At 33.1% G+C, this 21359-nt stretch overlaps 2 protein-coding genes and 1 long non-coding RNA gene across 3 annotated transcripts; 1 reads left to right on the top strand and 2 right to left on the bottom strand.

Annotated features, from left to right (window-relative positions):
* Positions 1-595: 595 nt before the first annotated feature.
* LOC105762818 (hypothetical protein) lies at positions 596-5789 on the bottom strand. Its single transcript, XM_012580739.2, has 5 exons — positions 5324-5789; positions 3010-3186; positions 2626-2917; positions 1309-1421; positions 596-1230 (listed from the first exon to the last, which is right to left on the bottom strand). Exons 1-5 carry the CDS (start codon positions 5474-5476, stop codon positions 1081-1083), a joined length of 885 nt encoding a protein of 294 aa, XP_012436193.1. The 5' UTR covers positions 5477-5789; the 3' UTR covers positions 596-1080.
* A 2187-nt stretch (positions 5790-7976) lies between these two features.
* On the top strand, positions 7977-12303 carry LOC105762817 (ABSCISIC ACID-INSENSITIVE 5-like protein 7). The gene is made up of 5 exons (XM_012580738.2): positions 7977-8152; positions 9034-10183; positions 11130-11201; positions 11291-11320; positions 11882-12303. Exons 2-5 carry the CDS (start codon positions 9083-9085, stop codon positions 11957-11959), a joined length of 1281 nt encoding a protein of 426 aa, XP_012436192.1. The 5' UTR covers positions 7977-8152; positions 9034-9082; the 3' UTR covers positions 11960-12303.
* Positions 12304-16188: 3885 nt separating this feature from the next.
* LOC128035402 (uncharacterized) lies at positions 16189-17266 on the bottom strand. The gene is made up of 2 exons (XR_008191860.1): positions 16809-17266; positions 16189-16459 (listed from the first exon to the last, which is right to left on the bottom strand). It is a non-coding gene; the product is annotated as an uncharacterized LOC128035402 (long non-coding RNA).
* Positions 17267-21359: the final 4093 nt, after the last annotated feature.

Raw genomic sequence — 21359 nt, 5'->3', positions numbered from 1 at the left:
ATCATTCTAGATTCAACTTTCTCACCATTGAAGTTTTTCAAACAGAGTATATATTAATTTTTTTTTGTCCTCATACTTCTTCACTCGACGACGAAAATACTATTCAAATTTTTTTGACAAAACATACACCGCTAATGACAACAGCAGGGCCAAAAAGATTTCAACATTCTGTTTAAAAGTCACTGATGCCGCCAATAACAACGGTGACACCAATCTAACACCCATTTTTTTAAAACAAAAACACTAGTGTCGCCAATGACAATGGCGACACACATTAAACTATATATATATATATATATATATATATATATATATTTGCTTTTTTCCCTAGAATATCGGTATTTTTAAGCGAGTCTACAAATACACATATTGGTGCCACCAATGTCAAAGATAGCACCCCAAAAAAGTCATTTTTTTAATTCCATGAGCCAATCATTAGGTGATTATGATGGGTGGTACCGCCAATAGCAACGGCGGCACTGAAGTTTACTATTCAAAACGGGTCATTTACGTACGTAATTTTTAGGAGAATCATTTTCGTAAATAGTCGAAATTTTTGAGTCATTTTTATAAAAAAGTCAGAATTTCAAGTGTGTTAACATTTACAATATGTTACATCAAGATTCTGAATTTATATGTTCACTACCTCAAAGTAAATGGAATTTATACATCTCAGAGAAACAAACATACAGATTAGACATCAAGGACTAACATCATTAAAACCTGCGTGCATATTGAATTCCCTATCCTCTATATCTATCCATTGTGCCTATTTGTATAAACAGGTCGGCGATAGTCAACCACTTCGGATTGAACAACAGATATTGGTTAGCATGCAAGTTTAGGCATACCTAAATTGTAAATTTGTAATGCAGATCCATAAAAAAAAAGGTTTTACTTAAATCTATGTTAGATCTTACGAGTGCACACAGTCACAATGTCGTGCCCACCAAGTGGTATAGCCATTAGAAAGACAATCACCGGAAATCAACTCCTGCTGCTGTGTTCTCTCCCAGAATTCTTCTTCAAACAGGCAGCAAATAAAAACTGAATTTGTCTCCATCGGTTCAATGTAGCAATTTAACTCTCCCTTAGAAAGTAATGTGTGTCAGACTTTGGGCAGGTCAAGCGCTCTGGGTGATCTGACAGTAATTTCTTTTTCCCTCTTTTTGCCGATATATTGCTGATTATCGAGTCATCTATTGTATGTAAATTGCCAACTGGGGCAACCTGAGCAAGAGATGATGTGAGATTCGATCTGATAATCTCGTACAGAAGTTGAGGTTACAAAGTTAAATTTAACATTACTTGACTATCACTAGAAGCATCAAGCACTGTCATCATCTTCATGCGTTTTGCCCCGGATGCATAACTGGTCTTTTCTCCATGGTCTTCAGCCACAAAATTCTGATCTGAGACCTCTATAAAAGTTCAAATACTTAAATTATACAAAAGATAAAGCAACCAAACCACATCAACGGAAAAAAGGTTGAAAATTTCTCAGGGACAAACAAAGTAATATAAACAAGATCCTCCTAAAAATCCAAGCAAAAGGAAAGTGTCCAGATGGCAAGAAAGTTCTGAAGTCGCAGAAAATAAGAACTGATCTACCAGAATAAAGGAATCATTAACAGGTACTGGCTAGTGGCTACCATAGAAGGAATTAGAGATGCTTAATCACGAGTCGCTAGGATGATTTCTCATAATAACCCACTTGGACACCCGACATAATATAGGTATATATTACATGTCTACTGCTAAAGCCAATGAAATATAAAGAACTTCAAATCCTCTTGAGTACTTCAACCCATGTTCTCCATCTAATCACTCTTTATTTCACGAAAGCATTTTAATCCACACTGGTGGTTGGTTGCATGATGCTAAACATTTCAGTATTATCCTGTCATTTCTTGTGTAAGCTTATATTCTTCCTGAACTTAGTGAGATATTTTGAACTGCCTAACACTTGGTAGATAAAGCAAGGCTCCTCCAGCAAACCATTCATAAAAATTCCCTTTCAACTTACTACTGCAAAACCTGGTCATGGCAATACGTCCCTTTCAGCCTGATCTTACTGGAACACAATTCCCTACATGGCATCTCCCCAATTTGAGTCTGTTAGGATGGAGTGTAGTGCGGGCCACCCCTCTATATCACATGTACCTCCCAGCCAAAGAAGTACTTCGTCCATTCCATTCTAATCCAACAAATAACATTGTATGCAAGTCCTCTTCCTTTGTAATCCATCATTAAAGCTACTAGTGACAAACAACCAAATATAGGCAGATCAAAGGCAACTACTGACAAGACTACAATTATGTGAAGATCAAGTTGCTTTTACCAATCATGCATAGACAGACAGGCCTTCACTGGCGTTATACCATTAAGTCAGTAACATAATCCAAAAGACTCATTCGTGAAATATTTCCATCAAAATATACTAGGAGAAGATGCTTGTCTGCATAAAGCTCCAGGAACTAAAGCGTGCTCACGAAAAATTGAATGCATAGACTCTAAGTATGCACAAGTTACTATGAAATATGGAAACTCTTAACAGATGTGAATAAAGGAGAAAAGAAAAAGAGGAAAACATACTAACAGATAGAAGCTTTTAATTATATTTACCAGCAGTGCAGCTATCCAAGCTGTGATTGCAGGAATTAACAATGGGATTGAGCTTTGAATTTACTGCTGATTTGCAATAGAAGTTTGTATTACTTCTCGAGCAGATTTCATCATTGGGAACCGCAATTTTTCTTGGAACAGGAAATGTTATTGAGCTGCATTTTCCAGCAGACCTAAAATGATGTAACCATGGACTTCCCAGGACAGCACCAGAATCAGCAGTGCTTTCCAATAAAGGGTCATTGCTCTCATAGTTTATCTTCTGGCCACAGCCATCTTGTAGGATAGAAAACTGAAAAGATAATGAAGATAAATTATTGAAGCAAGGCAATTAATTGAGATGACATCTTAACATGAAGCTGTCAAGCAGATTAGGCCTCAGACCTGATGAGAAGAATTATGTCCTACTAGCAGTTGGGGGAACAGACATGGCTCTCGCATTCCCACTTGTGGGTGACAGCCATGCAAGCTCTTAGAATAATGCAACTGCTTGACAAATGATGCTTCTAAGGAATCAAGATAAGTGTTGTGCTTTTCATTTGTCCAAACCATAGTTTGTCCCTGTAAAGTTAGAATTCAAATTAACAAAGGAAAAGAATAAGGCTGAACCACTTGGAAAAGATAGCCCTACAATAAAGAGAAAAATTGAACACAACTTATTGCAGGCAGGGGAAAAATTTAACCATTTACATAAGACTAATTACTAAAGAAAAGAAAGGTTTCCTACAACAAGAGGACAATCTTTAACTTACCATCCAATCCTCAGGGACTCCAAATAGCTGAAGTATTATTCTACTAGGTTCTAACCAATCGTCCTGACCTTTTAGGATATCTAGGATACATTTTATTATAGAAACAGATGGCAAAGGTACTGACAAATACTTAAACCTAGGTTGGAAGAACTAGTTGATGCCAAGAGGAAATTGCAAAACCAACCAAAGGAATCCAGAATTGCAATACTAAAAACTATATCAGGATGTTAGAGATGACTGGACAATTAAAGCTGCTGATGAGAAGTCTATTGATAGAAAATAAAGAATTAACAAGACATATTTGAGGCATTCTATAGGGTACCTAACAACCACCAGCAGAATCCCATCATATATGCCAAATGGAATAAGGAAATGGAAATGTTTCACATAGAGGTCACTAGAGCCTGCTGCAAATCTAGAGGGAACTAGATCCCGAGGGCCATAAACAAGTATGCACTTTTTCTTTCTCAAAAGGGAAAATAACAGATCTCTGGAACAACACAGTGAACCATAGAAATAGCAAGGAGGGGGAGGGTGGGGACCAATAATAGATAAATCAAGTCAAACAAATTTAGTAATCACTTAATCCAAGTGAAAACCTTCTACTTCCATTAAGGGTATCTTAATACACTTGGTGAATCAAATGCTTAGCCTTGGACAAAGAGAATGGCGTATAGGCTATTTTCCCAAAATTCTAGCATTTTAGCCTCAGTAATGAGGAATATCCCAGAACATCCACCAACTTTTTGGCTCAAATACCATTTTATTTGCATTACCTGTTAAGAAAGATGAGATACTTGTCCAATGGTAAATGTCTAATACAAACTTAAGATTTAATTTAAACAAAAGTTTCTGAAACATAAAAGAACAGGACAATGGATGAAAATGGTATGCCAAAACTACCAGAGTCACAGATCAATCTGCAATAGAAAAATGTAACCAATTCTATCTAGATAACTGGAAAATAGACTTTAAAAATTCCTTCCAGCCTTCCACCCCCCTATTAAATTATTAGAAACTAAATCTTCTGTTAGAAAGAAAAAGAAAAATGAACTCCAAATTACAAAGTAAGACACCTTCGATTATCCATATTATAATATTTCCAACATGCATGTAGAGGGAATAAAGAGTTGCTATGTTCTCTCAAGTTCTTTTCAGTATGCGAAATCACAGCCAGGTAGAAATCCCCGGATTGGAGCTTATCACCTTTGCTTTGCTGGCTGCGGTTTGAAATTACATCACATTTTTCATTAATAATAAGGGGAAAATTCTCTTAAGTTTTCAGTAGGAATTGCTTCCAAGTTCCAACAGTTTTAATCCCTACGAATATCTCAGAAAGCATGAGGGTTATGAGACACCAAACCTTTCAGTAGTTTGTTGTAGGTGTATAAGAGTCATGTCCCTATAAACTCTAAAATTTTGAGAGATAAATGGGACAGTTATGGAGAGAGTTGATTGTACTACGACAAAATACTGAATTTCCATTTCTACACTCCAAAAACCGTGAAGCGTGCCAAACCATTAAGATTTATAAAAACTGAGATTATCAATAAAAGATCAGTAGATTCAAAATTTTATGCAACTCAAAAGAATTCAACGGGTGACTGTCACTTCCAAAAACAGGATTAGTTTAAATGCTTTTATCGTGATCTTCATTTTTAACGACAACAAAATCATTATTGGAAAAAAATTGAAAAAGAATATTATCAATTGCAACTTTATTCTATGAAGAGATCTCATCAACCCTCTAGTTTTCCCTAATTTGATTTTCTAACTGAAAATAGAGGCTTCACTAATTAAGAAAAAAACAAATTTTCAGCAGTCAAAACAATATTATAGAATTATCATATCACTAATAACCAAATACTAAAATTTGTTGGTGAAGAATAACACATGCAAATCCATAATTCAAATTTTTAAAGAAATCAATTAGAAAGGGAAATTACCAGTTGTGCAATTGGAGCAGGATCTCTGAAGCTTTCAATGGTAACACCAGAATCAGAGAAGTCCAAGTTGGTTTGAGTCAACTCAGGTACGCAAGCTAGAGGATGCAAAGACGGAGCCGGAAAGGGAAAATTCCGGCAGAGGTTATCTCCCATTGTGACTTTCTTTTCTTTTGTTTCAAATTTTGAAAAAGGAAAATTTGATCCCTCAATTTAGCAGTAGAAAATGGAGAGAGGCGGTGTTGAGGTGGCCAATAAAGGCTCCACAAGGAGACACTTTTACACGTGTCAATACATCATGTAAGAGCCACGTCATCAAGAAGGATAATATCTTTGGCGAATGTCAACCAGATATTTATTTTTCTTCCGCGCGCCCCCTTCAAGCTGTGCGAATTGGAATATTCGATGACCCGCATCTGGGGTTTACGCGCTGTTAGTTCTTACCTTCTTTTTTCTTCTTTCTGTGCGAATTTGCGGGCACCGGCAATTTTGCAGATTTCCTTTCTGACTCGACCAGCGTTATACACTGTATTTGGACTAAAAATTAATTAAAAATATTCTGATAAATGAATAATTAAATAATATATTTTATTTGGGTAATTAAAATTATTAAAATAACTTTAACCATTTTTATTTGGCTAAACAACAACAAAAACATTAGCTATAAAATTTTTATTTTCATTTTACAGTCCATGTCCGAGATTTATGATTGTCCCTCCCAACAATATCGTCTCTAAATTTTGAACTTAAATCCTTTCAATGGGAATGCAATGTGTCTTAGTATTACACCCAACCACTTGTTGATTACTTAAATGAAATTCTAAACTTACTATTTATCACTTAACTAATATTAAAGTTAATTATGTTAATTAGTTATTATTTTATATTAATTATGTAAAGTAAAACTACATTGTATGTTAAAAATATTTTAATTATTATTTGAAAATTTTCTATTATAATATTTGAATAAATAAATTAATATATTTTAATTATATCTAATAATTCAAATAAGAAATATTATTTTACACTAATTACTGCAATTAAAAATATAATATTTAAAAATAATTAAATATTAAATACGTAAAATTACATACAATGTATGTGACAAGGCATGAGTTTGGAAAAACTTTTGAACTAACGGAAATGCCCTTTAATTTTTAGTATATTATTAGATTAATTTTAAAAATATTTAGAATTTAATTTAGAATTATTAGTTAAAAAGTTGTGCTAATTTAAAATAGAGTTATTACTTGAATAGAACTCTAAGAAAATATTAAAAAATGTGATAATTATAATTATAAATTGATTTACAATTATTAATTAAAATTTTGATGTAAAAAAGTTATGTTACTTTTATTTTTTAAATGTGCTAATTTCATTGATGTAAAAATAAAACTATCACTCGAATAGAACTAAAAGTATATTAATTATTACTTAATTAATATTAAAGTTATATACTAATTAAAAATTAAGTTTAGCTTTATAATAGCATTTTAGACATATTCAATTAAGTAGTATTGTAACGCCCTTAACCCGTATCCATCGTTAGAACCGAGTTACGGAGTATTACCGGAGTTTACAGATCAGACAAATAGAAATTTCAAACATTTCATATCATATAATATTCAGATAAAAAACCAATCAAACTCATACATACTGTCCCTAATTCGAGCCATCGAGGCCCAAAATACGCGTTAGAAACATGTCGGGACTAATTTGGAAACTCAAAGAATTTTTTGGAAACATTAAAAATTTTCAAAGTTGCAGGGTTCACATTAAAATTTTTTAATAAATTAAAAATATAGGCCCAAAAACTGGGCTTGGACAAAAAAATAAGACCAGTTTAAAAATCAGGCCGGGCTTAGGGTAAGGCATTTTTGGCCTGGGCTTAGCCCTGCCCGACTCGAATTCACTAAAGGATAAAAAAATTTTAGTATTATTTTCTTATTGTTTTCTTCATATTTTGCTGCCATTTTACTATTATGTTACTACTATTCTGTTGTTATTGTTTGGATATTGTATAAAACTTATTTTATTGTTAATTTTGTTATTATTTTAAAGTCATTTGTTAATTTTGTTATTATTTTAGAGGTATTTGTTTGTTAAGTTGCATCTATCTTAGGGTTATTTAAGTATACATATTTTTTAAAATTTATTTTTAATTTGTTGAAAAATATTTATTTTGATGTTTTAGTATTTTGATATATTATATATATTTTAAAATTATATAAAAATAATATAAAAAATAATATTGACGAGCCGAGTTGAACCCGAATTTTAATATTTTTATCCGAATAAGATATAGACAAAATTTTAAACTAATTTTTCAGGCCGGGCCAGCCCTAAATTTTAATTGAGCCCAACTAGAACTGGCTAGTTAAATCGTTAGGAACTCTTAAAACAAAATCCTGTCACCTTGTCGGAAAAGCAGATCAAACGGTTGAGAGTCTCCCACATTTCTCTTCCTGATTGGATAAATATCACATCAAGATTTCAAACCCCATTCTACTGGTCCACGTTGCGCAGTTTCCGCGAATAAGTATCTCCCACGTAAATAATGTAATAAAAAAATAAATAAATAATGGGATAAAGCAAATTACAATTAAATCCACCAAAAATCAGGGAAGCTCCTTAAATACGGACTCGTGTCGAGGCAGCGCTAGACACTTGTCGCCTCCACACAGCTGAAGCCTCCCCATTTCTCTTCAAGCAAACATCAGTTTCTTTCTCTCTCTTTCCTCGACAATATTTCGATTTTCACCCTATTTTTATTTTATTTTATTTTTGGTTTACTTACCAAAAATTAAATACTGGCAAAAACAAAATTAAAAGGTAAAAAGATCGTCTCTTTCTTTCTTTTATTTTCTTAGTCTTTTTTTTACTCCCTCCTCCTCTGTTCTCTACTGTTTATTTTATTTTCCTTTTTTTGTCTTTTCGTATTTTTATTTTTCTTTTAATTATATTTTGGTTTCAATTTTTCGTGATTAGTGAAACCAGTTTGAATTGGTTCAGGAAGTGATTTTTTTTAAAATTTTGATTTGATTTACCTTTTTTTTCGTTCTGGTTTCTAAAGAAAAGTTATTTCGTTGATTTCTTTTTTTGTTACTGGGGTTGTTGAATTTTTCTTGATGTTAGATGCTGTTGATTGATTTTCTGATTTGGAATAATGGGTTGGTTTTAGTTTTTGTTAAAGCTTCAATCTTTGTGCTATTTTAGGAACTTGAATGTTTTCTAGTATTACGAGAAATGGTAGTTTGATACTTGTTAATTGGTGATTAGTTTCTAGCTGCAATATTGATTTGTTTTCCTTTTAGTTTTATAGATCTGGGTTTTGGAGAAAAATAAAATGACAAAAACTATTTTCAGCTCACTGTTTATGATCAGCATAAAATGGCTGGATTTGCAGGACAATTTGTTTGGCTATGTGTATGATTGTTTACTTTGTACTACTTGTTTGAGAATCTTGAAGTTTCGAAATTTAACATAAAAGTTTTAATCTTAGTTGCTTCCCGTATTCTTTTGTTTTTTATGGTTTGAAAGTTGTGATGAATTTAATCCTATTGTTTGTCGGATGTTTATGGTTTAATGGAATTGGAATTAAAAAGTTTGGTGAACATTTATTAGATCTTAAGTAAAAGGGGGGCGGGGGGAGTAGTTAAAGGCAAAAGTGAAGGACATGATCATCTCATCTACTTCAGTTGATGGATTTATAGGGCAATTTGAGTTGAGATCAACTTTGATAGCTGCTGTTCAAAACAAGAAATGGGATCTCATCTGAATTTCAAGAACTTCGGTGATGCTCCAAGTATGGAAGGAAACGAGTCTAAGCCACTGGGGAATTTTCCATTGACAAGGCAGTCATCCATATACTCGTTGACTTTTGATGAGTTACAGAACACCTTTAGTGGAATTGGAAAGGACTTCGGATCAATGAACATGGATGAACTCTTGAAGAACATATCAACTGCTGAAGAGACTCAGGCTTTTATGACAGCTACAGTTCCAGGTGGAGAAGGAAGTCTTTCTGGAGGCAATCTACAGAGGCAAGGATCATTAACGTTGCCAAGGACTCTTAGCCAGAAAACGGTTGATGAAGTATGGAGAAACTTGATGAAAGAAAATGATGGTGCTAAAGATGGAAGCAGCGGTGGTGGTGGTGGTGGTGGAGCAAATTTGCCACAGAGACAACGGACTTTGGGAGAGATGACTTTGGAGGAATTTTTGGTGAAAGCAGGTGTTGTAAGAGAAGATATGCAACAATTTGGAGTTCCAAATAATACTGGATTCTTTGGTAATAATAACTCGGGTGTAGCTCTTGGATTTCAACAGATAAATAGAAACAATGGGTTTTTGAGTAACAATAACTCAGTTCTTAGTCAGCCTCCAAGGTTACCACAGAACATGACTGGAACCAAATCCTCACAACCTCAACAGCAGCAGCAGCAGCAACAACAACCACCACAGCAGCAGCAGCAACCCCAGGCACGGCCACTCTTTCCAAAGCAGCAAACAGTTGCCTTTGCTCCATCTATGCACTTAATGAACACTACACAGCTTGCTAGTCCAGGAGGTAGAAGTTCAATGGTTGGAATTGGTGACCCTTCCATGAATAGTAATATTGTTCAATCTAGTGGGCTTCAGAGTGGTGGGATGGGAATAGTGGGTATAGGATCTCCAGGAAGCCAGATATCATCCGATGTCATTTCAAAGAACAGTGTAGATACCAGTTCTTTGTCCCCAGTTCCTTATGTATTTGGCCGGGGAAGAAAATGCAGTGCAGCTTTGGAGAAAGTAGTTGAGAGAAGGCAAAGGAGAATGATCAAGAATAGAGAATCAGCTGCAAGATCTCGAGCTCGCAAGCAGGTGAGTTGGGTGTTCAGCCCTTGCACTTTTTTCCCTTACTGTTATACTTTTGTTTCTTAAATGCATTACTTTCTAAAAACATGCTAATGAATTTTTTTTTTTTTGAGCAAATGCTAATGAATATTTAATAGGAAGATACCCTTACATTGATTGGGTGAAAACATAGGTTTGCTAGCCTATTGTTTCTTTTTGTCCCTCAAAAAGTAGCCTATTGTTTCCAGTTGGCACGTCAAATATAGTACCAGTACAGAGCTATTGTATTTTGCATTATGTCTACGACTGGCTCGAAAATTAGGCTACTGCCAATGGTCATATAGTCTGATAATAGAGTACTGGACTTCAGTTCTCATGACTAGGGATAAAACCCTGGTAACCTCAAGTATCAAAAAGAAAAAACTAATAATAATGTTCCCTTTTGAAATAATATATTTTTCTTGAGGTTGTTTTCTGATAATGCGATTTGGGATTATTTAAGGGCACTGGTGCAACTGCTGTCGGTTTATGAAATACTGCAGCTTGAGTTCATTTCTACCTACTATTCCTGTAAACTACATTATTTTCTGATTGCAAGATGTATAAGATACTCAAACTAAACCCTACTTACTAGCTAGATTACTTACTGATTGTGTATCAATTTGGAGCTTGGTTTAAGTTAGCTCCTTGAAGTGCAAATGAAATACGCCAGCTGTTTCAGTTAACTCTTTGTACAACCATGAAGTAAATTGACAAATTCATGGAGCAGCCATCTTAAACATCTACTCATGTTACAGTTGTATCCTGCCTATCCTTTAGCTCTTATGTACAGCATAAATCTCGTGGAAATTAAAACTAATTCTGTCAAAATTGTTTGAATGCAAAACGTTGTTGACCATTACTGAATATATGTATAGATTCTCCCCAAATAGAAAACAACTGATGGCATTTAACTTGTCTGAGCTTCTGGCAGGCCTATACATTGGAACTTGAGGCTGAGGTTGCAAAACTTAAAGAAATTAACGAAGAACTGCAGAAGAAACAGGTAAGTACTGTCTGCTGACTAGGATTCTTAATGTTTTATTGAATAATTTGGGTGGATGGCCCTCCTTAACTGTACTTTGGTCGGTGCAGGAAGAAATGATGGAAATGCAGAAAATTCAGGTAATGCTCATTTCTTCCATTTCCACCTTGCACTTGTATTAGCATTCACAACAGCAACTAGCTTTCAGATGGGTTTCAAAGCCTAAAGAATACAGGATTTTTGCAAATTGTAGTATAGTGTCGTATGCATTGTGAAACTTTAGTATTAGTAACCCTCAAAATCTGTATTTTATTACTCATAATGATAATAGGCTTTTTCTCTTGTATGATTGGATGTGGCAACTAGATTTTTTTTACAGGGTGATTAGCTGAAAACGATCAATAAAGACTGATCTGTCATTGTGTCAAGAATGAGCTTAACTTGTTATTTAAGGACTATGTTGCTTGGGGTTATTTTTCTTGAAATGCCGTGTTAGAGTGTCAGATGCATATCTGGACATGAGTATGGGGACGTGACCCTCTAAAGACCATCCAAATACATGAAGAAATGTAGGAAAAAAAAACTAAAAGATCATAAGCTTGTGCAAGGCGTGAATGTTTGAATGTTATCTTTACTAAATTAACTAGGAAATTATCAATAACACTAATTTTCTTGTGCTATGTAATGCTCAATTCAAACAGACGTTAGAAGCAGTGAATCGAGCATGGGGAGGTGGTAAAAGACAATGCTTGAGAAGGACACTCACAGGCCCTTGGTAGAGTTGGAACTTCTGATACTATAAAAGTTACTTAAGATGCACAAGCTCGACCATTGGTACGAGACAAAAGGATTGGGTTACGCATCTATTATCTGTAATCTTCATACTGCAGAGGGTTTAGATTAGCTGTATGTATAAGAAGAGGAAAGGGTTTTGCGTTGTAAATTATCAACTTTGAGATACTGTTAGTTTCAGTCTGTAGATTAGATTGTTATTATTATTATTGGCTTGTTGGATCTCTGTATTGCTTCTTATGATATAACCTTGACTGCCAAGGCTTGTAGGATTGTTAATCTCTAACCTTAATCAGATTTGACTTATAAATTTAAGACAAGTTTATCTTTTTATGCATGTTTGTGATAATAAAAGAATCTCAGGATCATTCATAAATTTCCTTTATGCAATGTATATTTCTCATATCTGAACACTTGGGAGAATTGCTCAAAGATTTAACGTTATTAAGAAGCCTAAAGGGTAGTAATCAATAAAAAAATATAATTTAATTGACGTGAGATAATAGTATTACTTTTCACTGTTATGTTGATATTTTATTTGTCTGGATTGAAACCATTTTCCCTGATTTTGATAGAAAGACTTCTAGAACAATCTTAAAAAGAACGAAAGTCGTGCACGTTAGGCTTTGGTAAAGTCAACAGAAAAAGCCATTATGTCTGTTGTCGTGTTGGGACAGGTGGCAACAATCTTAGCCTTATCCATCCAATCGCTTTAAACCGACTTACGTGGACGCCTCATCATTGTCTAATTTGGTTTGGCAACCTAAGAATAAACTACCTTAAATAGATGTTCGCATAAAAGATTATCGGTGGATTTGGATAGTCGATTGGGTGTGGTGTGGTGTGTTTAATTTACTTTTTATCTTATGTTATAGTATTATTACAGTATCTAATCTCATCATTACCGCTATTTTTACACTAACCGTAGGTAAACGCGACAAAAAAAAATTTAATAGAATAAAACTACAGAAATTCAAAAAGTTGATTTGTGATTCAAACACCATAAAATAGCATTTTCTTTGCCTTTAATACTTTAATGTCTTTTCTCTATATTTAATTTCTAAAATTAAGTTTTTTATTTAATTATGGAGGTGTCGCTTGACACATTGAAACACCAATTAAAAAATTATTTTAATTTCTCATTTTTTTCCTATAATTTTTTTAAAGTTCACCAATACTGCTAATATATCAAGTAGTACCTAAAATTATTATTGCAAACACCTTATTTTCACAATTAATTTGTTCCAACTCATTTTATAATTAATTAAAATTTTAATATTATTTTATAAATAAAATTGACTGCACACAAATTTTATGTTTGGTGAAGCCAATTCCATATATCCATCAAAACCCATTAACTCAAATATAAATGTGAACATAATAGTATGCGTTCGATATGAATACGTAAAGAGCGGTATTTATAATAGTGATTTTGCATAATAACATTTTTTATATTAATTAAGTTTATATAGTAGAACTCAAATTCTCAATAAATTTTGAATCAATCCGCTTAGAATCGAACATATTTTTCTTTTGAAAAGTGAATATAAGGTGAGACAGGATGGAAGTTTTTTTTAAATAGTGAGTGTAGAATTTATGATAATTGTTTGTTTCATCTTGACTCATTCTCTACTATATGAAATTATCATTTTATCATTTTACATATAAATTATTAAAAGGGTAAAATTACAATAACGTAGCATAAAAAATTCATATATTTTATATTTAAATATTTTTTTGAAAAATTATTTTAATATTTATTTGACTTTAAAATGATTGAAAATGTTAAAGATAAGTAGAAAAAATTAAATTGAAGAGGAGTGGAGTGGGGTGGGGTGGAGCGAAGATGAATGTATCAATATCTATAGAGGTGGTAGTGGTTTTCAAGATTATACATCTATAGTGAAGTGAGACGTATGGCAGAGCAGAACGTGACAACTGTGGAACGGTGATGAATTTAGTAATATTTGTCATGCTCATCACTAACCATAAAATGAAAGTCATCTACACTTAGACGATATATCTATAATACTTTAAATTAATTGTATTTATAGCATTAGAAGTTGGGGGATTGAGTGAGCATGTTTTTGTTATGGTTTCCTCCGAGTAGAGAAATTATAACATGATGTTAATTCTATGAACAAAAACAATAGAATTTCTAATCCCTGGGTACTCAAAAACGATATCTTCTGGAAACGTTCTAGGCTCTTCTTGCCCATGCCCTTGCCCTTGCATAAACCTGAAACAGTAGGCAATCCCCTTGCTTGTTATTAGTTTACCACTTTGGGGCCATTTTCTATATTAATGGGTATCTTTCTATACCAACTAGAGCTTCCCTGTTAGCTACACTTCACCATATTAAATTGTTTTTCTTTCTTTTCATGAAAAAGTCGAATCAATTTCTTAAGTAAATATAATGCACGATTTAACTCAAATACATGAACATATCAAATTCACATAAAACCAACTATTAACGTTCTAAAATTACATAAATTTATATAGTTTAATCCAGGAATAAAATTACAACAAACCCAATTTAAAATTGGTTTCCAAATTTAATATATTTGGTTTAATTTTGAATTTAAAGTTAAAATGATTGTAATTAAAGTATAATCAATAATCATCATGCTCTTTTATATTTTATTTCCTTTTTATTTTTTAATACTAAATATTAATATCTCTGTTCTTTAATTACAAGATTGTAGCCAAGACAATAGCCAATAGATTGAGGAAGGTTCTAGATGTCTGGATTGATGAAGCTTAAAAGGAAAATATCGATCAATTTAATTATAGCATATGAGTTGTTGCATGCTTTCAAGAATAAGCAGAAGGGTTCGAGAGGATCGTTTGCATTAAAGTTGATTATGAGTAAGGCCTATGATAGGGTAGATTAGGGCTTTTTTGAAAAGAATGATGGAACGTATGGGCTTTATTAGGGGGTGGATTGAGCTTGTGATGAAGTGTATGAAAACGGTGTCATATTTAATTATTTTTAATGGGATTAGGGGGGATTTGTTTCTACCTACTCAAGGACTAAGACAAGGAGATCCTTTAAGCCTGTACTTATTTCTCATATGTGCAGAGGGGTTATAGAGCTAGCTTAATTTGACGAAAGAGGAGGGTTCAATTCAGAGAGAAAGAGTGGGAAGGCGGGGTTTGACGGTGACTCATTTGCTTTTTGCTAATGATAGTATTCTTTTTGGTAAAGCAAGTGAGGAGGGCGCAAGTGCAATGAAAGCGACTTTGTTAGAGTATGAAGGGGTTTCTGGCCAGGTAATTAATTTGATAAGTCACTTGTTTTTTTTTTACAAGAATGTTAATAGCATGTTGCATGAGCGAATTGGGGATATGTTGGGTGATCAAGTTTCCAGTAATCCAGAAAAATAGTTGGGTCTACCGGCACTTATTGGGAGAAGCAAGAAGGAAGCGTTCGTTACTTTCAAAGAAAGGTTTCTCAAGTGCATAGAGAGTTGGAATGTGCGACTTCTTTCGACAGGGGGAAATGAGGTATTTATTAAAACAATTTTGCAAGCAATCCCGATATATGCTATGCAGTGTTTTCTATTGTCAGTTACTTTGTGCCAAGAATTAAAGGGTATTATGAGCAAATTCTTGTAGCACAATAGTAGAACAAAGAGGGGGATACATTGGTGCCAATGGAAACTATTATGTATGTCAAAATGTGATAGTGGCTTAGGCTTTCGGGATTTAGGCAAATTTAATACAACATTATTAGCGGAACAAGCATAGAGACTATTGACGAAGCCAGTAGCTTGTTTGCTCGTGTTATATATGAGAGCTAAATATTACCAGATAGGTGATTTTATGAGTTCAAGATTGGGGTTTTACCCTTCATATACCTAGCAGAACATTTGGAGTGCTCGAAGGCTTTTAAATGATGACTGTGGGTGGAGGGTGGGTAATGGGGAGGTGATAAATATCTAGAATGATTCATGGCCACTTGTAACTGGACAGGGAAAGGTGAGGGGTCAAGACATCAATATTAACTATACATTAATGGCAGACTTGATTGATGCAAATTCGACTACCTGGAAATTGGATGTGCTGAATAAGTTGTTTGATAGTGAGCAGGTGAATAGAATTGTGTCAATTCCACTTTCTCGATTTGCTCGAATGGATAAGTTGGTGTGGCGAGGGATAATACTGGAGTTAATTCGGCCAAGAATGGCTACAAGTGGCTCATGGCACAAAACAATGATACAACAACAAAAGATTCAACAAATCAAAATACAATGCTAAAGGCTTTCTACAAAAAAACTTGTGGAGCCCAGATGTTGCTAGCAAAATCGAAGTTACATGTTAGAAGATTGCTAATAATTATTTTCTTACTGATCTTGGTAATCTTCAGGTGAGGAGAATTGTTGTGCTGAGCTATTGTCCTATCTGTCGGAGGGCTGAGGAGTCGGTCGAGCACGTGTTCAGAGACTACCCAATAACAAAACCAAATCCTACATGAGCTAGAAGTGCTGCTTTCATCCTCCAACAAAACAAACAATTGGAAGTTGTAGTTAGGCCAAGAATTTGTGAATAATAGTTTAGCACATGCAAGATGTGGGGGATTATGTTTTGGGCAGTATGGCATAATCGCAACAGTATTTTCCATGAAGGGGCTCATCAAAATGCATTTGGGGATGCACTAACAATCATTAAAAAACTAAGGCATGATGAGAAAGACAAATCGATAGTAAGTGTTTTGATTAATAAGATTAAAGAACGGATTAATAGTTTTAGATCGGTGGAATTCAGATACATATCGCGCCAAGGGAATGAAGTAGCCCACTTGTTAGACGGAGAAGGAAAAAGGTATGCGACTACCATGTTTTTGATAGATGAGGCACCAAGGGCTATGGAAGCGGAGGTGGAGAGGGACAGAGAAGCCATGCAAGGTGCAAGGTGAGATGGGTTTTCTTGCTACAGGAGGATTTGTTCAGTTTTTGACTCCGATGGCGACAAATCAAAAGGAGCGAATTGGGTTTAATAAGACATGTGCCATTTTCGATGATGTGGGAAGGTCGGAAGCTCGATCCAATAACTGATGATAGGTGAGGTGGAAGAATTTGTAAGGCCATTTCATTTCTACAGATCGAGAAAGGGGTTTCTTTACTGCTTGTTTTTTGTTTTAGTTATTTTTGTGGTTGTTTTTATTCTTTTAGGATTTTTTTACTTGTTTTTCCAATTAAAATACCTTTAAGGCACCGACCCTTGTAACCAATCACGTTGTAGTTAGATGGGATATAACGACCAACTTTAATAAATGTCATCAATGGAAGTTTTCAAAATCATATATATGTCATGTTTGTATTCACATGACCTTTTTGTTCTTTGTAGAAAAGACACAAGTTCAAAGAACTAGCTATAATAAGGTTGATGAGAGTCTATATTAACCATTGCTCGATGAGCATCTTCTTCAAAAAAAAGATTGAGCATGATCAGGTGGGTCTTCAAAAGTCGATAACCTGTTAAGGTCACTGGAAATAACTTTGGCCATGCAATTTGTTAGTCTATTATGCTCTCACGGGTTGCAAGTCTTGCTTGCCTAAATAATGTATTAAAGAAGTTCATAAAGGTTATTATCAGCTACATAATCGTTCCCAATTATTTCAATCAACAATGCATTGTCGCTTTCAGTCACAACCTTACAAAACCCTTTCTTCCAAGCTAAAGTGAGTCCTTCATATATAGCTCGTGTTTCAATCTGAAAAATGTCAGGTACACTGACTTTAGTCTTATATTCATCTTTATATTTTATGATGTTATAATCATATTTAAATTCTTACATATTAATTAGTATAAACGCTTTACATATTTATAATTCTTGAGGTAAATTTTTACACATATTTGAATTTTTCAAGGAAATAAAAATATTTTTTATATAAAATTTTAAGTTATTTGGTAAATTTCAAAGCCTTTTTCATGAATAATTTTAAAAAATAAATTTTCAAGTAAATAAAAATTAATCAATAATTCTTAAATGATATTCTTTTTAAAATATTTTTATATAAAATTGTAAGTTCTTTCCACTATTTTAAATATAAAATATTTATTTTTACATCATAAAATTTTAAATTAATTAGAAATTAAATAAAAACAAAATTTGGTTCATGTAAGCACAAATTTTAACTTATATTCCATAAGAAGTAAAAGCACTTCAAATTTCAATTTCTCAATTTATCTTTCTCAATTCAGCTATTGAACAAGTTAAGAGTTGAATCATTATATCTATAAAACTTTAATTTAAATTTTCAAGCATAGCGAATATAAAATATATCGTCAAAAACAAATTTATCCTATAGATAAAATAAAATATGAAGATTTTTTTATTTTTTATCTTAAAATAGATTTGTTTTTTTAACATATCAAATCAAATAAATGATTTTACAAAGTTAAGATTTGTCTATATATGTTGTGTTAAAACCTACAACCGATAATTGCTTAAGAAAAATAAATTTCATAAGTGATGGTTGTAGTGCCCACTTCAGATGATATTATGATAAAATTGAGAAAACAATAACACAGTGGACTATTTCCGTAGTTCGATTTCTCTATGTCTGTAGAGCTTAACTTAGTGAGAAAATCCACTATCTTTAATCCTATTACAACAAGTGATTTAAGTCCCCTCACTCCCTAATATAGAAACTTCACTTTTGTACCTAAAGATCTGGATTGCTCACCTCGAAGTTCTCCTCTTGCAAAACCAAGCAACAAACTTGTTTTTTACTCTCAACGCATTCTTAAATACAAGTTCCTCAATAAACAGATAAGTGCTATATGAAACTACTCTTCTAACTTGCACAAGCCTCTAATATATAAGATTGCTTGCTAGGATAAAAATAAATTACAATTAAGATACCACTAAAATAGCCTCATAAAAAGGGTTTATAAATATTCTCATAAGGTCTAGAATAAATTAAAGATCTCCAAGAAAAGTCTTCAAATTAGTCAAACTAATCTCCACAAAACAAGGACTTGATTTGCTTGATTCATATTGATTCAATCTTTAAATATTTGTTTATCCACAAGATAGATCATAAAATATGAGCCAACATACATCCACAAAATCATTAAAGTTGTTACCCAATTAATTTTGTTGAAAAGATTGTCAACTCCAAAAATGGAAAGTTATGTTGATTGTCACAGTGCTAGCCGTGATGGCCATTACCGTTGGCAATTCGGTAGTCAGTTCAGAAAAACTTGCCTCAACAATAAAACATCTATCAAAATTGAACAAGCATTTCATATTTAGAGAATGAATCCATCTTCACATAGTAACCTTTAATTCATCTCGATTTACTCAAATCTAATCAAATTAATTATCCTTAATATAAGGATGCAAAAGATCATAAAGTCAACCAATATCTTATTGGATTGCATATCTTAGTATATAATAACCACATAAAAATACTTGAAACGTAACTTTGCTTTATTCAACCTTTTCTCCAATAATAAACAAAATATTGGTTGTACTATATCCTCAAAAGATGCCAACAAATAATCAAAATATTTTGATCAAACATGCCTACAAATTAATAAGACAAATTATGTGGCTTGCGTAGTGTTAAATGTAATTGTAACACCTCGTTACCCGACCCGATCGTCAGGTTCGAGTTACAAGATGTCCCATTCATTGCCAAAGTAACTACGATCAAACTACATTTAATTATAAACCGTTAAACATACAAATGTAACTAAAACAAGTGTACCAAACAATCCATAATCATTTATGGGTCTTATACAAGCTTACGAAAGCTCTTTTGCTAACTCAAAATCGAAATATGACCAAAGTGTAAAAAATTTAAAGTTTTGAGTTGACGTTGCGACATCGGGGGTTCCTCATCATGATGCAACTCACTATCTTATACGGACTCGTTTGTATCTGTCCCGGCCCCCGGGGCTCAATTTCATTTGATTTATAGGATCAACTGTAGATTACAACACTTCATTGGCATTCAATCACAATTCATTCCAAATATACTAATTTATAATTCATTTATCAAGTTTACAATTTGTAACCCATATTAACCTAACTCGGACTTGGACGGATACTTGGATCATCCAACCAACACACCAAACTGGTACCAAAGTGCATCTTGGCGTACAAAACACATACCTGGTACACAAAGTGCATACTGGCACATAAATGCATATCTAGCACACGAAGTGCATACTGGCACATAATCTCGTACTCAATTCAATCTTATGGCATGCCAACTACATCCAACTCAATCCGACTAGTTAATAGGGTATCAACATTCACTTCCTTTTTACAACTTAGTACACGTCATATTTCAATAATTTTCACCATCACAATCCAATTAAATAAAATTTCACATATATTTCTTAGCATTTCCGTACATGTTAACACAATTTCCATGGCACATAACATATTTAGAGCTATTCTTACTATTTAACAATTTATTCAATTTAGTCATTTATTCCAAAAATTCACATTCAAGCTCAATTCAACAACTCATATTATCATTATATACTTACCTTGGTACTCTCATATGCAAGTAACATGAAATGCAAACAATGCATACAACTTAAATTATAAATGTACAAACTGAGATTTTCGCACGTCACTCATTAACAATTTTCACTTTTCATTTCTCTTTCGATAATTCGGTATTGTCATTAGCTAGAAATAATCATAAAACACATCCCATTATCAAATTTCAATCGAAACAGAATTAAATGCCAATTTTTTATAAATTTTAAATTATTCAATTTAGTCCCTAAAACTAGGACAATCATAACTTTCAATTTAAAGCCTTGAATTAAAATATGATTTCACCAAATCCCATTAATAACCCTCTATTTTCTATCCCTACAAGCAATTCATGAAATTTTTCATTTTATTCAATTTGATCCCTAATGTACTAAACTAACAATTAAGCTTACTCATTTTCAAATACTAAGCTTAATTTTTAACAATTTAATACCAAAATCATTCAATTCTCTATCATGGAAACTTTCTAAAACTCTAATTTTTTTTAAAATTAGTGCATGGGTTAGCTAGATCAAGCTCTCATTATTCAAATTCCATAAAAATCAAAGAAAAATAGCTAGGGACTTACTTGAAATTTAAGCCAAAGAGCTCCAAACCCTTGGCTATGGCGTCAAGCTCTTCTTCTTCTTTTTTTCTCAAATTCGGTTGAAGGAGATGAAATTCTTTTTCCTTCCACCAAAAATTAACTTATATACTAGTATTAAATTGTAATTTAGCTTAATTAACCTTAATTTAGTTAATTAAACCTTATTTTTCTTAAGTTAATGGTCCCCTAATCATACCGTCCACTTATATGACATTTAACACGGTATAATTGTTATTTTGAACTTTTGTTAATTGGAATTTAAGTCCCCAAGTCA

Source organism: Gossypium raimondii, chromosome 12, assembly GCF_025698545.1.
Source record: "Gossypium raimondii isolate GPD5lz chromosome 12, ASM2569854v1, whole genome shotgun sequence".
Lineage (NCBI taxonomy): Eukaryota > Viridiplantae > Streptophyta > Magnoliopsida > Malvales > Malvaceae > Gossypium > Gossypium raimondii.
Note: the sequence above shows the minus strand (reverse complement) of the source record. Positions and strands in the feature narration are given on the sequence as shown.